The 15,359-nt window shown below is 42.7% G+C and overlaps 1 protein-coding gene across 5 annotated transcripts in view; it reads right to left on the reverse strand.

Moving 5' to 3' along the window:
* The window catches only part of RALY (RALY heterogeneous nuclear ribonucleoprotein), a 286,663-nt gene that overhangs the window by 33,311 nt on the left and 237,993 nt on the right, over positions 1-15,359 (reverse strand). For 3 of the 5 annotated variants that reach the window (XM_039323685.1, XM_039323686.1, XM_039323682.1), the window contains one exon: positions 13,173-13,436. In XM_039323685.1, coding sequence (XP_039179619.1) covers positions 13,173-13,428 — 256 coding nt within the window. In that variant the 5' untranslated portion in view covers positions 13,429-13,436. Of the gene's footprint in view, positions 1-13,172; positions 13,437-14,504; positions 14,632-15,359 lie in introns of all 5 variants that reach the window. The other 2 variants (XM_039323683.1, XM_039323684.1) reach the window with 2 other exon arrangements.

Raw genomic sequence — 15,359 nt, forward strand, 5'->3', positions numbered from 1 at the left:
CAAGGACTGTGCCCCGCTGCCTGGCCTGCTTGCTCGCCCACCGGGCTCGTCAGGCCAGGGCTTCTGTCACTTTGTGACCTGGTTGACCTGCCTAGCTGTAGATCCTCGGGCCCCTTGAAGTGATAGCCACTGCTGGGCGTCTCTGTTGAACCTCCTAGGTCCGTCCAAGACCTGTCAGGAGGCTGTCCATTCCCTGAACCCCGTTCTGTGTCCGGGCTTGTGTGGGTTTCTGTACCTTCCCAAAACTCAGTTACTCCCTGATTTGGGCTAGAGGTGTTGTAGTCGGGACTTGGTTCCTCGACCACCTCCCTGTATGTTTGACCCCCTGTAGGATTTGGGGTAAGGTCAGGCCAACCTTGGGAATTGTGTGCCAGCTCTCTTGCGGGGAATGATTTGTTGGGATGCCCCCGGGTATCCTCCGTGACTGGAGTGCTGTGTGATGTGTGTGGAAAGTGAGTATGCCCCCGGGGTGACTCCCTGGCTGGAGTAGGCGTGGATGCCTGGTAATTAGGTAGGCTCATAGAATTCTTGTTCGGAGCTCTCGCGGAACCCTGGGATGGGCCGTTTGTGGCTCCATCAGTGGAGATGGGCAGCAGCTCGTGCCCTTCCCTTTGCTCCAAAGAGTCCCCCTCCCCCCTGGAAAAGACCCAGGAGTCTCATCTGAAAAGTCCCGCCGAGGGTGGAGTTGGTCGATGTGCCGACGCAGGACACGACCGTTGTCCAGGGCTACCTCGTAGGAGAGAGGACCTGTGACCCTGGAAATAGAAGCGGGGACCCATGTATGACCAGGCCCGTAATTGCGAGCCCAAACCGGGGCACCCACAAGTAGTTGTCTAGGGTGCCCTAGGATGTGAGGTAGATGAAGGCAGTCTGTCCGGATGCAACCGGTCAAGTTTAGTAGTAAGTTGACACCCCCAACGAAGTTCAGCTGGGCTTCTCCCTGTAGAAGTGGACGGTGTGGTGCGATAAGAAAGGAGAAAGTCAGCCAACCTGTGATGCCAGTCCCCGTAGGTGAGTCTTTTCAATGCGTCCTTTGTGATGCGCACCATACGTTCAGCCATACCGTTGGTGGACGGGTGGAAGGGTGCAGACGTGGCATGACGAATCATGTTTGCCTGTAAGAAAGCTTGGAATTCGGAGGAAGTGAATTGAGGGCCGTTGTCGGACACAATGACATCTGGCAGCCCGTGTGCAGCAAAAATCCCCCTCAGTACCTGAATAGTCTTTGCAGTGGTGGTGGATGAGACAGGTACAACCTCAAGCCATTTCGAATGGCTGTCAACAAGGACCAAGAAGAACTGGCCCTGAAAGGGTCCAGCGTAGTCAATGTGCACCCTAGACCATGGGGACTGTGTTTCCTCCCATCTATGCACGGGAGCTTGGGGCATCTCTGGGCGAGATCGTTGGCACAGGTGGCATGCATGCACCTTAGCCTCAATATCCTTATCTAAAACAGGCCACCACAAGTGGCTGCGTGCAAGAGCCTTCATACGAACAATGCCAGGATGACCCTCGTGGAGGGATTCTAAGACCCTAGTCCTCATTGAGGTGGGAATGACAACTCTGTTTCCCCAAAGCAGACAACCCTGAGAAAGGGACAGCTCGTTCCTTTTGGACCAGAAACTCTGAAACTCAGGACTAGGGCAGTGCTCAGGCCAACCAGACAAAACCCAGGAACGGACACGTGAAAGTGTGTGATCTGTACCTGTTCAGCGGCAACATCCCTGGCACTAAGAGGGAGCTCGGGCAAGGCTTGGATTGATAGAATGTTGACAGCTGGCGCAGGGTCAGCTTCTACTACTGGCAGAGGCAATCTACTGAGGCCATCAGCATGGCCCATTTCTTTTCCAGGCTTGTGGAGTAAGAAAAATCATATGCAGACAAAAAAATAGACCACCTAAGCATTCTAGGGGAAATGATTTGGGGAGTCTGCTTACGTGTGGTAAACAGTCCCAGCAGAGGCTTATGGTCAGTGAAGACCGTGAAGTGCCTGCCATATAGAAAGTCATGGAATTTTTTAATTCCAGCAACAACAGCCAGAGCCTCCCTGTCTATCTGAGCGTAGTTGCGCTCAGCAGAAGACAATGTTCTGGAGTAATATGCAACAGGAACCTGAGTTCCATCAGACCTGAGGTGGCTCAGGACAGCTCCAACCCCGTAAGGGGACGCATCACAAGCGATGCACACAGGAAGGGACTCGTTGAAATGTGCAAGTACACTGTTAGAAGTGAGCAAAGCCTTGACTTTGTTAAAACAACCCTCATGCGTTTGTGACCACTGCCACACTGCTTGCTTGTCTAGTAGCCTGTGAAGAGGCTCAGCTACACTAGCTTTTTGTGGAAGAAAAGAATTGTAGAAATTCAGGAGGCCCAGGAAGGCCTGAAGTTCGGCCTTGGACTTTGGCCTAGGTGCTTCTAAAATAGCAGTCAGTTTGGATTCAGCAGGGTGAATCCCAGCAGCATCAATTTTGAACCCCAGAAATTCAGTAGAAGGCACCCCAATCATGCATTTGTCTTTTTTGAGCTTGAGGCCTGATTTCCTGAATCTTAACAGAACAGCTCTTAGCCTTTCAGCTAGAATGTGTGTGGAGTCTCCTGCAATTAAGACATCATCAAAGTAGGGGCAAACCCCCGGTATGCCCCGCAGTGTGTTTTCCATTACGCTTTGGAAAATCCCAGGAGCGACATTCACTCCAAACTGCAGCCTTTTTACCTTAAAGGCTCCCCTGTGGGTCACAATAGTCTGAGCTATAGCAGCATCATCATCAACAGGCAGCTGTTGATACGCTTGAGCTAGGTCAAGCTTTGCAAAAACGCGCCCCCCCTTGAGGGAGGCCAGAATATGACTGACCACAGGAACAGGATAGGCATGTTGCTGCAATGCCTTATTCAGAGTGCATTTGTAGTCAGCACAAATGCGAATGTCCCCATTTGCCTTTAGAGGCGTGACAATGGGGGTCTCCCAAGGACTGGAATCAACAGGTTCTAGGATTCCCTGTTGAATCAGTTTGTCTAACTCAGTGTCAATTTTACTCTTTAAAGCAAAAGGGACCCTTCTTGCTTTAATTCTAATGGGAGTGACAGTGGGGTCTAGCTTTAAGGACACAGGGGGTCCTTTGAATGTGCCCAGCTGGGGGCTGAAAACATCTGCAAATTCTTTGCAGACTTCCTGTAGGTCGAGTGTTTGTAAACTGTTGAGTCCTGTGACGTGTATCCCCAGGGCCTCAAACCAATCGAGTCCTATGAGACTCGTTCGTTCACCCCCTACTACTAATAAGTCTAGTGGACCTTCAAAACTCTTGTATTGCACGTTAAGGGTGGCCTCCCCCTTAACACACACTCTTGAATTTTGAAAATCTGTTAACACAATGTCAGAAGGCCTTAACTTGGCCTGAGTTCCACTACCGGAACAAATCTTCCTAAATGTATGCAAGGAGATAATTGAAAAGGCAGACCCTGTGTCTAGTTCCATAGATAATGGAACCCCTTGTAGCTTCACCTTGAGTGACAGCTTTTTCTTAATGGGCTTGTGTGTGCCTGTCCTAAGGATGCTTCTTCGCGAAGCGCAAAACCCTACCCTATTCTGGCTGGGGAATCTGGTACCTTTCAGGCGCAGTTCTTCCTGAGGTTGTACCTTTCGTCGGCCCAGACACACAGCTGCAATGTGTCCTTGTTTGCCGCATGCCCGGCAGGTAGCGGAGCGGAACTTGCAGTCGGTTCTCCTGTGGCGACCTCCACAGCCGATGCACTTGAGCGGAGCTGAAGAGCTTCCCTTCTGTTTTTCTTCCTTCGTGGGGTGGAGACGGTCGACTTCCTCATCTGGATCCTCCTCGGAGTTTCTTTGGACGTCTTCCTGGTGCACGGATGCAACCTCTGGACTGTTTCTGATCGGCCGCATGTTCTTGACAGCGCCGCCTGCTGCTTCTTCTGTGGTGACTTCCCTTAAGGCATCTTGGTAGGACAATTCTTCTTTAGCGAAAAGTCTCTGTTGTAGATCTCGATGCCTTAACCCGCACACGAATCGGTCCCTCAGTCGTTCTTCGAGGTCTTTGAACTCGCAGTGCTTGGCGGCCTTCCGTAATGCGGCGATGAATTCTTTGGCCGACTCACCGGGCCGTTGATCCCTCTGCTCGAAGGTGTGGCGCCATGCGATGACGGACATCTTGGGGTGGAAGTGCTCCTTCAGTAGCTTCTTCAGATCTGCGTAGCTTACAGACTCTACTGGAACAGGTGCTGCAAGGTTTTCTGCGATGTCGAAGGCGTCTTGGCCGCAAACACAAAGCAGGGTGGCAGCCTTCAAGCTCTCTTCCCTCACTTGGTTTGCCTTGAAGTAGTTCTCCACCCTGGCTACGTATGACTCCCACCGCTCTGGATGTGAGACGTCGAATTCCGAAAGCCTTCCGATTTTCGCCATCTTCAGGAGACGGGTCTATCAGCCAGCCTACCCCCGAATGCGCACTGGATTGGCGGGTAGCTGCCGAGTCGACGCCGTTCCGCCGCTCAGGACTCACTTGGGTAAGCTTACACTTCTTCCTTTCCAGGCGGTGTAAGGCAATCCCATCCTCGTCGCCAGTGTTGAGTCCTTGGCGGGAAGCAGACACGAGAAGCAGTTGAAGTTCTCAGTTTTCTTTATTCTGCGTTCAGCTTACAAGTAGATGGCTTCAGCAGCTCCCAAAACCTCCCAGCTTCTTATATAGACATTTCCCGGGTAAATGCGATACTTTTCCCGCGCCAGCACCCGCGCATGCGCACGGCGCTGGCGACAGCCTGTCTGGTCCCGGGCAGCTTTGCACCTGCCCGGGACTGCCTGCGAACGCCCGAGCCGTTTGCAAGGCTCGGGACATAACACTGAGCTTGTCTTCTGGGATGTTGGCTACTCCTGCCAGTTTGGTGTCATCTGCAAATTTGATCAGTTCCCCTTCAATTCCCTCATCTAAGTCGTTTATGAGGATAGTGAAGAGTACTGGGCCTAAGACGGAACCTTGTGGTACCCCACTGCTTACTTCTCTCCATGTGGATGTAGTGCCATTGAGGACTACTCACTGAGTACAGTTTTCCAGCCAGCTACAGATCCATCTGGTGGTGATGTTGTCTATTCCACCTTTTTCTAGCTTACCAAGGAGTAGGTTGTGGTTTACTTTATCAATGCCTTACTGAAGTCTAAGTATACTATGTCCACAGAATTTTGCTGGTTTACTAGTTTAGTCACTTTATCAAAGAATGAAATAAAATTGGTTTGGCATGACCTGTCTTTAACAAACCTGTGCTGGCTACTAGTTATAACTTTGTTTGCTTCTAGATGTTGGCAGATCTGTTTTTTGATTATTTTTTCTAGGATCTTCCCTGGTATTGATGTTAAACTGATTGATCTGTAATTTCCTGGGTCCGTTTTTTCTCCTTTCTTGAAGATGGGAACCAATACGCCCTTTTCCAGTCCTCAGGTACTTCCCCGGTGCTCCAGGAATTTTGAAAGATATGGTGCAATGGTTCTGAGATAACATCTGCCAGCTCCTTCAGAAATCTGGGATGTAATCTGTTGGGTCCCGGCAATTTATATTCAGCAAGGTTAGATAGGCATTCTCTTACCATTTTCTTGCTTATTTTAATTTTTGTTTCTAGTTTGTGTTTTGCAGTGGGTTTTTTGGTATGTTGGACTATAGTTTCTTTTTGTGTGAAGACTGATGCAAAGAATGAGTTAAGCAGCTCTGCTTTCTCCCTGTTGCCTGTTATTTACTTGCCATCTTCTCTCTTTAGTGGGCCTACAGTTTCCTTGACTTTTTTCTTGTTGTTAATATGTTGGAAGAAATTTTTTTTATTATCCTTGATTTCTGTTGCAAGTCTTTGTTTGTTCTGAACCTTTGCTTTCTTGACTTCATCTTTACATGTTCTGGCTGTCTGTTGGTAATTGACCTTAGTTATGTGCCCCTCTTTCCATTTTTTGTATTTGTCCTTTTTGTCTTTCAGGTTGTCAGAGAGATCTTTGTGTAGCCATGCTGGTTTCTTCTTGAATTTCTTGTTTTTCTTTTTCAGTGGTATTGTGTTGGTCTGGGCTTTTATGATTGCATTTTTCAGAGTTTCTCCTGCTTCTTGAATTTTTTTCCTCTTTAGGGTTTTCATCCATGGGATCTTTCCTAGGTTCTCTCTGAATTTGCTAAAGTAAGCTCTTTTGAAGTTTAAGACACTGGGTGAATTGTTTTCTGTTGCTAGTGTTTGCAATATATAAAATTGCAGTATGACGTGGTCACTTTCATCCAAGGTTCCAGCAACTTCAACTCCCTCTATCACTTCTTCTCTATTAGTAAGAATTAAGTCCAGTATAGCTTTAGTTCTAGTTCCCTCCTTCATCTTTTGGATGACAAAGTTGTCAGCTATGTTGGTTAGAAATCTGTTTGATCTCCCACTTGCTGTAGAATTTGTCTCCCAGTTGATATCTGAATAGTTGAAGTCTCCCATTACTACTGTGGTATGCTTCCTACATACATTTGTTAGCTGGTTGGCAAAGAGTTCATCTATTTCTTCTGATTGGTTGGGTGGCCTGTAATATACACCTATAGTAACGTCACTTTTTTCTCTTTTATATTGACCCATATACATTCTGGAGAGATTTTATCTTGGATCATGTGCAAGCAATAGGGCCCCCTACTTCTTCATGTGAAGGCAGATAGGATGTGGGCCAGAAATGTCTATTAACTTCTTAAGCAGCAGCAAAGATTTTCTCAAAGTACTACAGGTAATCCTTGAGTTATGATCATCATCGGGACCAGAATTTCCATTGCTAAACAAAGCAGTTGTTAATTGAATCACATCTGTTTTTATGATTTTTAAATGAATCATTGCTTTGTAAAGTGAATCACATGGTCATTAAGCAAATCTGGCTTCCCTCATTGTTTGTCAGAAGCTGACAGGGAAGATCACAAATGGTGATCACATGATTCCTGGACATGGCAACTTGTAAATACATGCCAGTTGCCAAGCATTTAATTTTTGATAACATGAGCATGTGGATGCTGTAATGGTCATAAGTGTGATGACCCATCATAACTTTTTTCAGTGTGATTATAATTAATGGTCGATAAACAAATGGTTGTAAGTCAAGGACTATCTCTGTATGATATCCAATATGTTAAAACTAGGCATCCTGTATTAAAGAGAATAAGCTAAACTGAATGCAAGTCTCAGACAGTTTGATCAAAACCATATTTCACAGGAACAACAAAGGCATTTCCAGCCAGCTGGATCTCACATGTTATGTTTACAGTGGAGATAATCAGAATTATCCCTGAGGAAATCCTGTGGTTTCTCAATAGGGTTTGTCCATTATACTTTTAGTTGCTTGTGATTAAAAACCCTTCTTGGACTACATGATTATTCATGGCTGATTAGTGAACAGGCTGCTTTTTATAATGAGTGAAAATGGGAGGTTTTTTTTGTCATTTCTCATAGCAACCAAGCCGTAAGAATAAGTCTTCTGGCTTGTTTTTATTATTTTTTTATAGGCTTGCCACATTTTGTGCCTAATTTGATTTGGGACTTCTCAGTGGTGCTGTAGCACACAGTATACCAAATATCACCATCATTTCCAAGGCATGATTTTCAACAGCTGGTGACATTGCTGAAGAAAAAGCAGTATGTTAGACGATGCCTGGGCATCAGCTTCTAGAACATCTGTTTTTCTTGCAGCAAACTGTCAGACCGATCTATAGCACGTTGCACACATCAGGGAGAAATTAGCTGCAAAAAAATCACATCACACTTTAGGAAGGGAGCTCAGGTGGTCCAAGAACCAAGCTGCACATTTTATGTAATGCCTGTGCAATTCCTCTAAAAAAGGACTTTGCATTAGATGACTATAACCATATATTTGGTCAATTAAGATAATATTAAAAATATCTGAGGATGTTAAGACCTTAGATAATGAGATATCTACATGCTTAGACAAGAAAGGTTCTTGTTAACTGGGCGCGTGGCTATTTCTAATGCAGCATTCACTGTTACTGGACAAACAGGAGGAAATGAAAAAAAAAACGTATTTAAAGGATGACAAGGTAGAATTCAATTTTATATTCCTCAAGGAAACATGCAGCTAAACACAGCCAAAAATAAACACTAAGTAAACAACAAACTAAAAACAAAGTATAAATAATAGATACAAGACTAGTTAAATAACTCAGCATAACTCCACAACGTTAAGCTTAATTGATTAATAACACAAAAAGAGTTTCTAAATTCTGTGAGTTGAAGTCCACATGTTTTCAGTTGCTGAAGTTGAGAAACACTAATCTAGATCACATCTAGTTAGGACAATGGCTTCAATTTAACAATTGTTCCATCCCACTGGACTATACTATCTTATTTTGGCTGTATAAATTAAAACAAAAAGCAAATAAACAAAATATGAGATTGCTAGATGTCCAGAGGAAGTTTGAAATGAAGTGCTATTAATATTTGATAATTTTAAAATATATTTCTTTTTTTTATCAAATTCCAAAACCCATACATAAACATACACAAAAACCCACACTCCCAGTAGGTAATGTCCTTTTGTATTCACAGCTCCTGCTTGGAGAGCAGTGGCAACAATGGCCAAGAGGACCTTTGCTCAATTGGGACATTGCAGGAAGTATGCACCCATCATCTCATGGGTCAACTGCTGCAATGTGCTGTACATGGGCCTGTCTTTGAAGAACATTAGGAAGCTTCAGCTGATTCAGAAAGCAGTGACACAGGTAATGGTGGCTTTGTCTCACTATGGCCGTGGGCATCTAATCTTCATGAGCTGCATTGGTTGCCAATGTGCTTCCAGGTGTGGTTTAAGGTGCTGGTTATTACCCATGAACTCCTATTTGATATAGGGCTTGGTTATTTGAAAAAACGCCTATCTTTCATGGTTTCTTCCTGGCCAATATGAATCAACAGAGTGAGCATACTCCAAGTTCACTCAATAAGTCATCTCTTGGGATCCAGATTCTATATTGTGGAGCTTACCCACTGGAATGAAGTCCCACCTAGGATCCAGATAGTTCCCACCCTGATATTGTTGTGGAAGGCTTTAAAAACCTGGCTGTTTTCCTAGGTTTTGGGGTAGAGTGATAGAACCCTATGCTGGATGTGCTTAACATATGCTTCCATACATTGTCAGCCCATTATGTATATTTAGTTGGTTGTCTGGATTCTCTATCTTGTTTATTTATTCTATTATGTTTTTTTCTGTGTTTTCTTTATATTGTGAGCTGTCCAGAGTCAGTCTGGAATCGGGTACTATCAAAATTGAATAACATAAATAAAACAATAACGTTGTTGACAATTGTGTAGATTTGATATCATGATGAAAATAAACAAGTTTATATCTAAAAAGTTTACATCTAAAAAATAGGTGGCTTGGCAACTGGAATTCAATCTATTTTGAAAGAGCTGATATTCCCTCTAGCTCAGGCATGTTCAACTGCCGGCCCGTGGGCCGGATGCATCATACTGAAACCGCGCCCACCCCATTGCCGGCAATGGGAAAAAAGTTGCGATATGTCACACAATGTCATGTGACGTCGCAAGTTTGACATGCCTGCTCTAGCTCATTGTTGGAAAGAATTCTTGATCCCATCTTATCCCTGCGCTCATAGTTGCTTATGTGAGAAAGAGAGAGATCATGACAACTTTTGCCATTCCTAAATCAGTCTGATATGATAGCTACTATTCATTATAGGCTAACCCTGAGGAATATCTGGACATTTCCATAAATGCAAAATGTGGCAGTTAAAATATCAACTGGTGCATAATATAGCAAACTTTAAAATCTTCAATAATTGTCATTTATTTTCCAATTTTGTTTCAAATGTTGCTTATAATTATTAATACTTTAAACAGCTTAAGCTGTTCCTAAATTGTCTTGATCTGGCTGAGGATTCCAAGGAAGCCAATTATGGAGTATATTGATGCAGGCTTTCACAGTGAGCATCAATCCAGTGTTGATGAGCTTCCAGGCTAATAGGCCATAGTCTAATTATCTGGTGTCCTGATGTTTCACCAGCAAGCATGGCTGGCATCTTCAGAACTGAAAGTGATCTGCTGTATAATGTACTTTCTTGGAAGCTCACAGGCAATTGAGCAGGAACTGACTGAGCTCTTGCATTTGTAACAGAACTAATCTCTATTTGGATCATATCATTGGAATTTTGAAAAGCCAGTTTCTGATTGGTTCCTTGCCTCAGCCAATTTGTAACTGGTCTACTTGTGAAGAAGTTCCAAAGGAGCTAATTTATGATTGGCTATCCTTGAAACATGCTATTGCTGCTTATATTTTAGTTGAGACTACTGTAGATTCTATTTGCGGTTGGTTAATTAAGGGCTGTTGTATTTTGGTATATTGTTTGTTGAAAAAATATATAAAAATGTATTTTGTAAAATATAAATAAGTAGTCTTGTTTAGCAGGCATATGTAGTATAAAGTTGTAAAATTGGGATATTATAACATTGCAGCAAAAATAACCAGACTGAGGTGGAAATTAGAGCTTACAAGCCTTTAGCTTTTGCTTCACATATCTGATAAGTAATTCAGTAACAAGCAGCAGGTTGATTCTTTGAGTTCTTTGTTAAATACAGTAAAGTAGAAAAAAACAGTAACTTCAGCTGGAAGTAATATTCTGGATTAACACCAAATTGCAATATTAGCCTTTCTATTTCTAACACAGTGATGCTGTGGACATCCTATCCCAATGTCTAGAGGCTATTGGGGACTGAATGGGAGGAAACGGACTTTGACTCAACCTAAGCAAGACTGAGTAACTGTGAGTCTCTGGAGAATAGGTTCTTCCATCTTTAGTTCTGGGTGCAGTTTTGAAGAGTAGCTGTGGCTAGGAGGCTGTACACTTTTGACTGGTGCACCAGTTGCGCCCATGCCTGGATTGGGAGGCCGTGCTCATAGTAACTCATGTCCTTGTAACCTTTGGTATAGAGTACAGTAACATGCTGTACATGGGGCTGCCCTTGAGGAGCATCCAGAAACTTCAACTGGTGCAAAATGCAGCTGCATGGGTAGCAAATGGTGCTAGATATATAACATACATAACACCACTTCTGCAAGAGCTGCATTAGTTACCAGTATATTTCTGGGCATAGTTTAAGGTGCCGGTTATCATCTTTAAAACCCTATTTAGCTTGGGACCAGTTTACCCGAGGGCCCACCTTTTTTCCAGAGTCTCTACTCATCCAACTAGATCAACTAGAATGGGTGGGCTAAAGATCCTATCATCCAAAAAATGTTGGCTGATGGGGATTAGAAGACAGTTTTTTTTACCGCTGTGGCTCCTGCTCAATGGAAGATTCCCCCTTTGGAGATTAGAATGGCCCCAATCCTGTTAGTCTTTCGTAAGATCCTAAAAACCTGGCTATGTTCCTGAGTCTGGGGTGCTTTAGACAATCTTTAAATCAGGGGTGTCAAACTGCCGGCCCGCAGGCTGGATGCGTCATGAGGAAACTGCACCCACCCCATTGCCGGCAATGGGGAAAAAGCTCTGATATGTCACCTGACGTCACATGATATTGTGAGTTTGACATGTCTGCCTTAAATGATATACTTGAAAAGGTGTCACATCTTAATTTAATACAGATAAAAAGGGAGCTTGAAAAAAATGCTGTTTTCCAGATTATACTCTTTTAAATATGTTATTGCTTACTTGGTTGAGTAAGCTTTTATTATATTATATTGTCCAACTGTTGTATTTCTTAATAAAATAAACCACTTTGAAGAACTTCTAAAACCAGCATATAAATAAAATAGCTAGGTCGGTGAGAAGGAATAAATAGAAGGATGTGGAGAAGTAAATGGAACCATATTGCTTGTGTGGAATTTCCTCCGCACAACTGCCTACTCTCTGAGGTAAGGGAAATGTTAGGATCTCTTTTTGGGGTTTGTGTGTACAATGTACTATGTCAAGAGCAACTACTTCAAGACTGTAAAGACCTGGATGGCAATTAGCTGAGAGCAAAGAGATACACTCTTTTTGTTACCTCTGCCACCCATCTGGATATTTACAGTCCAGATATGATAGCCATAAAAATTGTGCTTATTCTAGGGATTTTTTTTTTGTAGGGAGCCTTTGAATCAGTTTTTACTCTGGCAACTGGCTGGGCTAGTTCCTACAGTTTTTGGGAAACGCTTTCTGGAAGTACTTTGCCACTGCCACAATCTTAGAATTGAGCATGACTGACTATCCCAAACTCACCCAGCTAGCTTTGTGCCTAAGATGAGACTATCATTCATGGTTTCCCAGAGTCTAGCTTGATGCCTTAATCACTACACCAAATTGGCCCTCTGTTGTAGGAATTAGAGGACCATTTATTTTATAATACCACATAAAACAATGGTATTCCTAAAATTCAGTGGTCTATTATAAGAAGTAGCAGAGGTCTTAGAAAACAGGCCTTAGGGTTGCATGAGGCTCCAGGCTGGAGAATGTCTGCCTTATTCAAACTAAATGTAAAGGCATCCACAGAAGAGATGAGTGGCTGGGAAAGATGAAACGACTGCTGTAATGTAAACTCTGTTCCTTATTTGTATTTGCATACAATGTCCCTTCACAAGTGTTAAAAGTGCAGAGCCTACATTGGGACATTACAAGTCAGTTTTGACTTTTTGGCATCATTGTGGCTAGTTGCAGATGTCTATGATTATAAGCACAATTTGTCCATTGGAATGGTCTTCTCTGATTTAAGTGGCCCTTGAAATGTCTTTTGAACCTGGGACATTCTGCATTACAAAGCATGTACTTTACCAGGAAACAAACCCATTTTTTTTTCTATGCAACTTCCAAGCAGCTGAACAACTATATCCATTGTGTCCATTTAGAACTTGTTTGTGACTTTTGAAAAAGCTTAACATTTCTTAGTATTTGTATTTTAGAGCCAATACTAGACTTCTATATTGTTTTGAGACTGTGGAGGGTTTTCATGCTTATCATTTTTTGTTTGCTGAGGTCCTTTACTTTAATCCCAAGTTGAAAAGCCATTCCTCTTGAAATATTATTAGGACAGCAGTGTTTGTCCTAAATTTCACTGCAAAATGACTGGGGAATATTTATTTTAGTCTGATATGAAAAGTGCTTTTTACAATTCCACAGCAATCTTCGTTTTTCTTAGAAAATATAGGGGAAGATAGAGAGAGATGCAAGGAGACCTTACCTAGAGTCTGACCGGCGAGTACTCTCCCATTCTCCCCTAGGACAGCAGCCCGTGCATGCCTTTCATTTGAATATTGTACAAATGCATAGCCTTTATGCACAGAGCAGCCCACCACTCTGCCATATTTAGAGAAGATGGTTTCTACATCTGACTTCTTGACCACTGCTGTGTTGAGATTCCCAATGAAGACCCTGGAGTTGATGGACTTGGGATCATTCTTGTTTGTGATGTTACTTGTCTGTATTTTCAATGACATCTTGACACCTAAGTAAGCAAGATAATGAGGATCAGGAAGGCACTAATAACCTATGATAAGGTCCATCAATGGAACCAATGGTGTACATATGAGCTTACTGCAAAGATCAGCCATCAAAAACTTGCAGAACACTAAGAGAATTTGAAACAATGTTTTATACATTGGTATAGTTTAAACAATGTAAATCCTGCAACAATTTAAAGCAACCTCACTTGGACTCTTGCGAAGAAGTGTATGATATTGGATCCTACGCTTCTATGTAATGGAAGTGGTTTTGACTGCATTTATGGCCCTCTTAGGCTGTGCCCCACATCTGTTAGTGGCACAAATATGTGCCAGCAGCATCATTTTTCTGCAGTTTCCCCAGGCCATTGCTTTCAAGCCCATTAGTGATAGAGGTTTAAGTTGTCCTTAACTGTACTTGTTAAAGTTTTGTTTTCCTGTTAATGCTGGTGGCATCCTATGACAGTCACAAATCCATTACATTGGAAGTCAGGCAATTTCAGGTGACAAGTAGTGGCATTACAGAGACCTTTACTGCCCATTTAAGGTTGATATGAGCATCCACCCTCTGCATGGTTTTTTGTCAGTCTCATCTATTGTCTTTCTGCTGATGTTTCTCTAAAAACTTAAACACAGCAGTCCCTGTACCAGTGTTACATGGATATACACAGCAGTGCTAGAGGTCTAGCACATTGGTCCCATTGAGTTCCTAGATACATGGACAATTTGTCCCTCATGCCATCACTTTGCTGATCACCTAATTCCCACAGTACTGTCTTATATCTAAGCTTATTCACACATGTAGTATGACGGTAGTACTACTACCCCTTATTAGTATCATTATTATGATTATAGTATTATTATTATGTTGTTTTGCATGTACACTGAGAGCTACTACATCAGAAACAAATTCCTTGTGTGTCTAATCACACTTGGCCAAATAAAATAAGGTATTCTCTGCCACCCCTACTCTAATTGAATGCAAACAGCTCTCTATCACAAGCAGTACTATATGAAATGTCCTGTCCAGAATAATAGAAATAGTCTGTGATTGGCAAATTTAAATTGTCTACCTGAATTGTATAACAGTGCAAACCTCTTAGCAGTGCTACAAATCCTTTCACTTTGTGATTCTTCTTAGATTAGTGCAAGGCTGGACTAGTAAATTATCGGAATGACAGGACCAATTCCCATTGACACCTGAATAAAACACAGAAGAATCTGAAAGTTGGCAATTGTTTCCTATATAAATAAATGAGAGAAATTCTAAATAAATGTGCTGTTTGGGGCTCAATCCCTCTTATCACCCTGGTGTTCCCCCCACTTTATTTATTTAGTTATTTTAAAGTAGTTATACAATTGCCTAGAATAACAATGCTGATGGTGCTCAAAACTATACAAATAATGAAGCCCCAAACCGTTGGAATAAAACTCAATAAAAACTCTATGGAAAAGTATAAAAACTCATTGCACTCAGGGTGGCACTCGTCTGTTCATCCAGAGACCCTCTTACTGTTTGGTTTATGGTAGCATGATGTGGAAAAAGCAAACAGGAAGGGGCTTAAAGATGAAGGACAGTCTAACTAGCCCCATTGCTGTGGTAGTATTTTGATTAGCAGCTTTCTCCCATTGGTTATTTAAATTCAGAAGAGGACAACGAGGTGGAGGATTCAACCAGTTTCTTTGCCTATCACACTATATAGGCATAATTCAGATGGCACATTTGGTAATGATTTAGAGGCAGGAATCACGAGTGGAAGCAGAAAACTGCATGCTAGTATACTTTTCTGTTGACTCAGGCAGTGAGTAGAAAGCCCTATGATATTCTGTAATTAATCATTTAGGATTTTCAATAAGGAAAGCTATGAACATTTATGCATATTCTCTTTAGTGGCTTTGTGTTATGTTTTAAGGACATAAATACTGAA

The sequence above is a fragment of the Crotalus tigris genome, unplaced genomic scaffold, assembly GCF_016545835.1.
Source record: "Crotalus tigris isolate CLP2741 ecotype Arizona unplaced genomic scaffold, ASM1654583v1 scf7180000024281.4978605, whole genome shotgun sequence".
Taxonomy (NCBI): domain Eukaryota; kingdom Metazoa; phylum Chordata; class Lepidosauria; order Squamata; family Viperidae; genus Crotalus; species Crotalus tigris.